Source organism: Gossypium hirsutum, chromosome A11 (assembly GCF_007990345.1).
Source record: "Gossypium hirsutum isolate 1008001.06 chromosome A11, Gossypium_hirsutum_v2.1, whole genome shotgun sequence".
Taxonomy (NCBI): Eukaryota; Viridiplantae; Streptophyta; class Magnoliopsida; order Malvales; family Malvaceae; genus Gossypium; species Gossypium hirsutum.
This window is the reverse complement of record NC_053434.1, coordinates 118,434,978-118,443,876: the sequence shown is the minus strand read 5'-3', so window position 1 is coordinate 118,443,876 and position 8,899 is coordinate 118,434,978. Positions and strand designations below refer to the sequence as shown.

Sequence of the window (8,899 nt, the reverse complement as noted above, 5' to 3'; positions counted from 1 at the left end):
TTAATTTGTCTTTAGTTAAAATTAGTTATTTAGTTTTAGTTATTATTTTGTCATAATCTGGACAATATAATTAATTAAGTGTTTAATTATGTTCTAATTAAGTACTTAATTAATTGTGAGTTTTTAATGTGTCTTAACCCATTACAAGGCTTAAATATACTTGGCCGAATTTATAGTGCAGGTTTAATGTGTTTTATGCTGCTGAATTAATTTGTCCAAAGGGAACTTAATTTGCTGATTTATTTTGTGTAAGTACACTCCTCCTTGGACGGCATAGGTGCATGGATGGATTAATGAAGGTGTGCTGATACTTGGTGTCTCCCAAATGACCATTCATCCAAGCCCTTCAACTTTCCAAGATGGCCGATTGACTGCCCAAGGCAAGTTTAAGGCTTTTCACACCAGCCAATTATTCCTTTCACACCATTGACTATTCGATTTTTCTTATCCACACACATATGACTACTTAATTCAACTTGTTCACACCTCATGACCAATGAAGTGCCTTAAGTAGCTCATTTACTTCCAAGACCATTCGGCTGAACCAAGCAGCACAATTAAAGAACATTCAAGCATATGGCCGAACCTACTTAATACATTTCAGCTTCCAATCATTCCATTTAATTTTTCAGCTGAATTAAGGCATCTAGAAGCTGCCATTACTGTTCTCCATGCACAAGAAACTTCAAGGAACCTTTCTAAAGAATTCTGGAATTTTGAGCTAACCATTTAGCTACCTTAAGGGCCTATTCGGCTATCCTATGTATTGCTTATAAATTTTGGCTCATTTCACCTTGTAAAAGACTTTTGACCATTTTATGAATGAAACTAAGTGTTTCGTGAGATTAACTTCTCTCAATTTCGTCCAAAGACTCTGGTGACTTATTTACGTAGCTAATGGCGTCAACCTAGTTCTTTAAACCGAACTCATCACTTTAGCAGTGTGGCATTCGAACCCTTTATACCAAGGTTCCTATATTTTATAGATAGCGGGTCAAGATTTCTATCTTTTCCTTTACCAAGCCATCTTAAGAACGTATAAGTTTTGGGTCAGCACTTAAGCATAATGTTGGTTCACTCTTGTTTTTTAAGCCCCTTTTATTCTATTTTCCATCTTAGCTGAATTAATATCAACTTATGCTAATTCTTCCCTATAGCTAAACCCAAAACATTAAACCTAGCCCCTTTTGAACCTAATTGTACATCGATTCCCATCCATAGCTAAATATCCTCCCACCTTTACAAAATGAACGAAACTTCATTGTTAGACGATCGGGCAATAAAAACGACTCAACTTACTAAACCGAGGCTAGATTGTATCAATTTGTGTGTTCAATTTCTTAATTTCTTTCACTATTTTTACTTGTTCGTTACTTAATCAGGTCAATCCCTAACATTACCAACATCCATGATTTCCAATTTCTAAAACTTAATCCTTAGTCTTTCCCCTTCATGCACGGATATTCCTCAATCTTTCTCTTTTCCATGGCAAATAAGAGAGAAAAGAAGAAGAACATAAAAATAAAAGAATTGTCCTTAGAGAAGAATGCTTCTCCTCTGTAACACCAAAACCAATTTACTGCCACTTGGAAATACCTTAACCATCATGTCTCCCACTAATATATTTAGTTCAATACTAACGGAACTATGGTTGAAACCCAACCTTTTTCAAAATCAATCTACTAATTAACCTTAATTACTAAAAGAACCTGCCAGTTTAGAAAAATTTTGAATTTAATTCATAATTTTCCCAAATAACTTAGGACTTAACAAATCCGGGTGTGACAGTATATGTGTAGTGTGCTTAGGCACCTTTTGAAACATGTTTGTATGACTTAAAAGTGTTTGTTTTTTACAATTCTATTTATAAGTCTCGAGATAGGATGAACAATTTGTGTATATGTCTTAAAACATAGGGAGCATGTTTGGAGACATGAAGGGTAAAGTCTCAAGATATGGCAGCTGAGTCTCATGAAATTCAAAGCCAATTGCTAAATTAGCTTCAAGGGAGGCATGTCTCGAGACATGGGTTTAGTATTTTTGTATTCGACTCCCAATTGATGTTTTAAGACCCATTTGAGCTTGGTTTTCATTTGTAATGATTTATAGATATTTGAAATAATTTAATTGATATTCATAACTTACATGTTAATGTGTGTTTGATCATATGATTGATCAATTGGATCATCGAGCTAAGACCAATGTGACGCTCTTTGTCTAATTGAGTCTTTAGATTGGATAAGGGGTGTTACAAGTTTAATTTGTCTCCTCACTCTTCTAGTGGAAATGTTATATTATTGTTCTTGAGATTTCATGCCTTCATGAAAATCTAGCACCTCATCATGATTCATCTTGGGTTGACATACCTTCCATAAAAATAGGAGTGTCCACCTAACGCTCCACCTATTTCTTAACACCGTGATCTCTGATTTTATCTAACTCTTTTTATTGGGAATTAGTGATGGATCAAAGCATGGATGGCTCATCAAATGTCACATCTCTGCTGATTATAAATTCTGGAGACCCCAGATTAGGACACCACAACCTATATCGCTTCACCCCTTGGGCATATTGTTGAAAACAACCAACCATGCTACTATTATGTTTTTGTTAAAGTGCATGCTGCTATGATGATTTTTTGAGCGCATATAATTTGCATGCATGCTTATAGCAATTGTGCATGCTGCAGCAACATATTTTATGTTTTAGTTACAAATTAATTTAGTTTGGCTAAAAATGAACTTAGTTGTTAATGTTTTGATGGGTTTAGCTGATGATTGAGCTGATAAGTCAGCTTATTCATGTGTACAAGCAATGTTTTCATATTCCCAATGATGATTAGTGGAATTAGTTGAATATTTGGAAATGTATTTTGATTATAAATATAATGTTTTCATATTAAATGAGAAAACATATCAGTTGTGTAAAATAGATTGCTTCTTTGCTACACGTTTATGAGCAAGTAAATTATGTCAAGCTTCTTGCTCCTTTGTTCTCTGTCTTGTTCTCTTCTTTTGCTGGTATCAAAACCTCAACAAATTGTATCATGAGCGCAAGTCTTTAAGGGATTTTTTTTTTGCTTCTATTGCTTGTTAAAAAAGACAAGAGGCTATTAAAGTTTGTTATCTTTGAGGGATGCTTGTAAAAGAGAGAGCAGAAGTTCACCCCTGTGAGAATCCTAAACAAGCTTGGGATAAGCTGAAGGAGGAGTTGATGGGGTATGTGCATGAAGACACTCCACAGCAAGAGAGAGTATGTGCAAGAAGAAATAGGATTGTAATAAACAAAGAAACGAGGCAAGATGTGTTTGAAGGAAAGTTTCCAACCAAGGCTGTGAAGGAGGAGAAGACTACATTTGATGAACAACTCTTTGGCACAAAAGAATGGAATTGTCAAGTGTGTAAGTTAGATTTGGTTGAGAATGAAGCCAAGGTTGAAAATGAATTGTTTGAGCAGAGTCAGCTTGAAACAAATCATCTAAGGACTGCCAAACTAAAAAAAACTTGATGAATGATTGGTATTTTCAACATAGAGGCCAAGGAGGAGTGTTGAAAATAGCCAACCATGCTGCTATTATGTTTTGTTAAAGTGCATGCTATTATGATGATTTTGTTGAGTACATATAGCTTGTATGCATGCTACAGCAATTGTGCATGTTGCGGCAACATATTTTCTATTTTAGTTGCAATGTAATTTAGTTTGGTTGAAAATGAACTTAGTTGTTAATGTTTTGATAGATTTAGGTGATGATTGAACTGATAAATCAACTTATTCATGTGTACAAGCAATGTTTTAATAGTCCCAATGTTGATTAGTGAGATTAGTTGAATATTTGGTGATTTATTTTGATTATAAATGTATTATTTTCATATTGAATGAGAAAGCATATCAGTTGTGTAAAGCAGATTGCTTCCTTGATGCACTTTTGTGAGCATGTAAATTATGTCAAGCTTCTTGCTCCTTTGTTCTCTATCTTTTTCTTTTCTTTTACTATTGTCAAATCCCAACACATATCCAAGAAATATACATTTTTGTTCACTGGGTTTAGGTTGGCCCTTATTAATATGAATATAAGCAAGGTAGCCAAACACTCCTAAACTAGAGTAATCGGCAAGAGAACTAGAGCATACTTCCTTAGGTGTCTTTTGCTCAATAGATGTAGATGAAGATATATTTATCGGATAGTATGTAGTATTTACAACTTTAGTCCAAAAGTCTTTGCCAAGCTTAGCATTTGATCGCATAGAATGAGCTCGCTCCAAGAGAGTCATGTCCATGTATTCTGCAACTCCATTTTGCTATGGTGTATGACGAGTAGCCCGATGTCTCACCTCTTCTTCATTTTGTAGAACTCATTAAGTTCACCTAAGCAATACTCTAAGCCATTATTCATTTGAAGTCATTTGATTTTCTTCCTTGTATTGTTTTCGATCAAAGCCTTAAATTGCTTGAAATTGACAAACATTGGTCCTTGTGCATCAGGAAATACACCCAAACCTTTCTTGAGTAGCTATCAATAACATGTTAGTAGATATTTGTAACCACCCTTTGAAATTATTGTAGAAGGGCCCCAAAGATCGAAACGGATATAATCTTCTGTACCTTTGATTTTGTGAATCCTAGAGCTAAACATGTCTTGGGTTTGTTTTCCAAAGACATAGTGCTAATAGAAATCAAGCTTCTCCTTATACTTGCCAGGCAACAAACCTCGTTTGCTTAGCATTGTTAAGCCTCTCTTGCATATGACATAACTTAGTGGAATCAAAATTTGGATCAGTTGATGGTGACATTACAGTAGCACTCGTAACCGTGGAACCATCCAAGAAGTAAATGTCTCACTCTAAATGTTCACGCATCACAACCAATGCACTTTAGAATTCTTCCATCACTCCTTTCATCAGTGTACCGAAAGCCTACCTCAATGGGCAAAGATGATAAAAATTTTCACTATAACAAGGTGATCATTAAACGTACTTTAAAACTCAAAATACAATCCCAAAAGCTTACAACTCGCACCCAAAAAGATACGCAAGAGCTATTACACAATTGCTCTCAAATTAGCCACTCATGACCTCGCACCCAAGTTGGTGCATGCAATTGTTGACGTTGCATTAATTGGTTTGGGAATTTGAGGCCAATTTCTAAGGAGCAAAGATGAAGTAAGGAATTTTGAGTTAAGGGTCGAGATATAATTAAAAGGTTTTAAGGTCAAAAATAATAATTTTATGCAAAGTGAATTTAACCTCCATAATATTATTGATCTTGTACTAATCATATTGAGGATTATCCTTTGGACATTTGTAGGTTAGTAATTGCTGATGTAGCAAACTCTTTCATTAATTAATAAAATGCTATAATAGTTACTCTCAGAAAAAAAATAAGTTTAAGATATAGATTGATTCTACTTAGTCCCAACACCATCCACCCCATTAAAATCAAATAAAATGAATAAAAAGACCTTATAATTGTGTTTATGTATATTTGGTGACGGATTAAGTTTGGAAGTGGCTCGATTGTTCTCAAGTTCTTGCAAGACGATCATAAGTTAGGAGACATTAGAGTTTATGCTCCTGGACATTTTTCGATATTTAAGTCTATGAGAAAGCATTATAACAAAGTAAGTAAATAAGGTTGCAAAGAATATGAAATGAGATAAGGAGATGATCCTCATGAGGAATAAGTTATTTATCCTTTATGCTTAGTCCCTAAGGTTTGCTTCGAGGGCTGAAGTAAGATATTTTGTATTGGGAAGTTAAAAGTATAATTAAAATTTTTTAAGGGGGCAAAGCTAAAAAATTTGGTGTTAAAATGGTTTAAATTAAATTTTTATTTTTTAAGAGGGACCAAAAATAAAAGCTTTCATTTAAATAAATGGTTAAAATGGACTAAATTAAAGTATTATATTTTAAGAGAGGCTAGAAGGCTATCTCTATTTTTGATTAAGCCGTTGATTGCCCATTATTGATTGGTTTGCAAAGTGGTCCCATATTATATCAAATTGAACCTGTAAAATCGTCAGTGATTGTTAGAGAAACGATATATTAGTCAGTTAGGTTGTTAGTCCAGCTGTAATGCAGTTGGAGTTGGTAGCTTCAGTTATTTCACTTTTCACGTGTATATATTCTTGCTTGTATCAGCAAAGAAAAAAAATATCAATTTCAGATTAAAAGATTCATTTTCTGCTTTCATTCTCTTCATTGTCTATACTTTCTTTCTATTATTTTAGATCTTCTATCATGGTATCATTCGCTTGGTAGTTCTTGGGCATGGCCACCGTACACTCCGCTGACTCTGAGTCGATTGAGCCGAATGGTTCAGTCTTCGCCGGTGATCGTGTTATCACTTCGTTTCCCCATCATGATGTCATGAAGCTTGACGAACGGATGTTTCTTCAATGGCAACAGCAGGTGCATTTTCATTCTTGCTGGATACGGCCTCCTTGGTTTTCTTGACGGCTCCTTGACTGCTCCGACGAAGTTTGTTCAGTCATCCGACGGCACACTTAGTGTCAATTCGTCTTCCTCTATTTTTGAGCAACAAGATACTCTTCTCACGTCGTGGCTTCTCTCTACCATTAGCTCATCTTTTCTGTCATCTTTCACGGATGTTTGTACGGCTTGTGATGTGTGGATCGTGGCCACCAGTTTGTTTGCTACTGATACGAGTGTGAAGTAGTCGCAACTTCGACACGAACTTCATTCTCTCAAGAAAGGTAGTCTCTCCATCCGATCCTATGTTGATAAAATTAAAGGTTTGTGTGCTCTCCTTACAGCATCCAGTTCTCAGATTTCAGAGGCTGAGCAGACGGCAATTTTGCTTGCGGGTCTGTCGTCTGAGTATGACGCTGTTGTTTTGTCTCGCTCTCCTCGGAGTCTCTTCCGTTTCAACGTGTTGTTGATACTCTCTTTGAGTGTGAAGTTCGTCAAGAAAGGACTGTTCAAGATGTGCTGATGCGGTGAATCTTGTTGAAGGATCACAGTCGCCGGTGGTTGATGGCTCTTCTCGTGGTGGACGGTCTTCTTTTCGTGGTCGTGGTCGCGGTTTTCAGCCCTAGATACAGTGTCAAATATGCAGCCGGTTTGGTCACCTTGCTCAAAGGTGTTACTACTGTTATTCACGAGATGAGCAATCGCCGGCTGAAGATTCGCTCGCACAACAAGGAGTATCAACGTTTGGTGGCTCTCGATTTCCAACTAGTAATGGACAAAATTGGAATGGCAATGATGGTAATGTTCAAAATTGGCAGGCTAATGGTACTGGTCAAAGTTGGAATGGTACTGGTCAAAATTGGCAGGCTAATTTTAATGGTCAAAATTGGAATGGTAATGGTCAAAATTGGCAGGCTAATGGTCCAAATTGGAATGGTAATGGTCAAAATTGGGGTGTCTTTTCTCCTGGCTATTCTAGGCCGAATGTAGGGATTCCAAGTGTGGATCCACGTGGGCTACGTCCAGTGCATGACTCCTTTGGGCCAGCTTTGTTTGTGCCAAATGGAGGTAGGCCACCGAATAATGGATTTCGTGCACCTATTGGGCCTCAAAGTTTGGGCCAGCAAATTGGTAATATTGGTGGTACATCTGCAAAGGCCTATGGGCCACCTGATGCCAGCCAGGTTTTTGAACCTCGTGGATCTGTTCGACCTCAACTCAATGATGGACCTATTTCTTCTGAACCCAATGTTAATTGTGTTAATCTTGACAGGCCTTTGCAGTATCATGCTCCTACGGTTCCTTGGCGGACAAAGCCACGTGCATGCGTATTTGATGTCGACTCCTCTTCGTATGATTCCTCTCAGTTCGTTGGGATAACCCAGCTTCCTGAGTTTCATGCCTCTGATTTTTCTGAAGCCACAGCTTATGATTCAAATTTTAGTGGCAATGATTCGTATGTTTCGTTGCCGGTCAGGAGCACATCTTGGTGGCCTAATTTAGGGGCTACACACCATGTCTATCAGAATGTTGCAGGATTAGATGCCTCTGTTCCTTACTCAGGTAAATCTTCTCTTCTAATGGGAAATGGTGCATCTACTAAAATTCACTCTGTTGGGAACACGGTTCTATCTACGCCGAATAAATTGTTACATCTCTCTAATGTTCTTTGTGTGCCAAGTATTCGAAAGAACCTTATATCGGTCTCTCAGTTTGCCTCTGATAATAATGTATTTTTTGAATTTCACTCATCACATTGTGTTATTAAGGATGCCCAGACACAGGAGGTCTTGATGAGGGGCCAAGTTCGTGATGGTCTTTATCACTTCACAGTTGGTCATTCGCTTCCCTCTGCTCTAGCTCCGTCCATTCATAATTCTGAAGTTGTGTCTAGATCTGTGAGTGATAATGTTTTTGATTTGTGGCATAAACGCCTTGGACATTCGTCTGCTGCTGTCGTTAAAGATGTCTTTAATAAATGTAATATTGTTTCTACTAAGAAATGTTCTGAAAATGTTTGTGTTGCTTGTCAACAAGGGAAAGCACATAAATTGCCTTTTGTATCTTCTACTACTGAATATTTAGACTCATTTGAATTGATTGTTTCTAATTTGTGGGGTCCCGCTTCGGTTTCGTGTGAAGGTAATCTGTACTATGTTTCTTTTATTGACATGAGCAGTCGATTTACTTGGGTGTATCTTCTTAAGCGTAAATCTCAGGTGCTTGAGTGCTTCCTTCAGTTCCAGAAAATGGTTTTTACTCAATTTGGCAAACACATTAAAAAGTTTCAGAGTGACTGGGGAGGAGAGTTTCGGGCTTTTGCGTCCGTTCTAGCAAGTTAAGGAATTTTGCATCGTTTGTCTTGTCCACATACCTCCGAACAGAATGGTGTTGCTGAACATAAGCACAGGCATGTTGTGGAGACTGGGCTTACTCTCTTAGCTCAAGCTAATCTTCCCATGGTTTATTGG

General features: G+C 37.0%; 1 protein-coding gene across 1 annotated transcript; it reads left to right on the top strand.

Moving 5' to 3' along the window:
• The first annotated feature begins 3,135 nt into the window (after positions 1–3,135).
• Positions 3,136–8,538, top strand: LOC121210095 (uncharacterized). Its single transcript, XM_041082196.1, has 6 exons — positions 3,136–3,432; positions 6,258–6,407; positions 6,487–6,664; positions 6,773–6,912; positions 7,055–7,991; positions 8,198–8,538. Exons 1-6 carry the CDS (start codon positions 3,136–3,138, stop codon positions 8,239–8,241), a joined length of 1,746 nt encoding a protein of 581 aa, XP_040938130.1. The 3' UTR covers positions 8,242–8,538.
• The last annotated feature ends 361 nt before the right edge of the window (positions 8,539–8,899 follow it).

Coding starts and splice junctions, on each gene's coding strand:
- LOC121210095 (XM_041082196.1), top strand. CDS start 3,136: ATGCTTGTAAAAGAGAGAGCAGAAGTTCACCCCTGTGAGAATCCTAAA. Junction 6,665..6,772: donor TTTGTTTGCTACTGATACGA/GTGTGAAGTAGT, acceptor CTCTCCTTACAG/CATCCAGTTCTCAGATTTCA. Junction 7,992..8,197: donor TGCCTCTGTTCCTTACTCAG/GTAAATCTTCTC, acceptor TGTGTTATTAAG/GATGCCCAGACACAGGAGGT.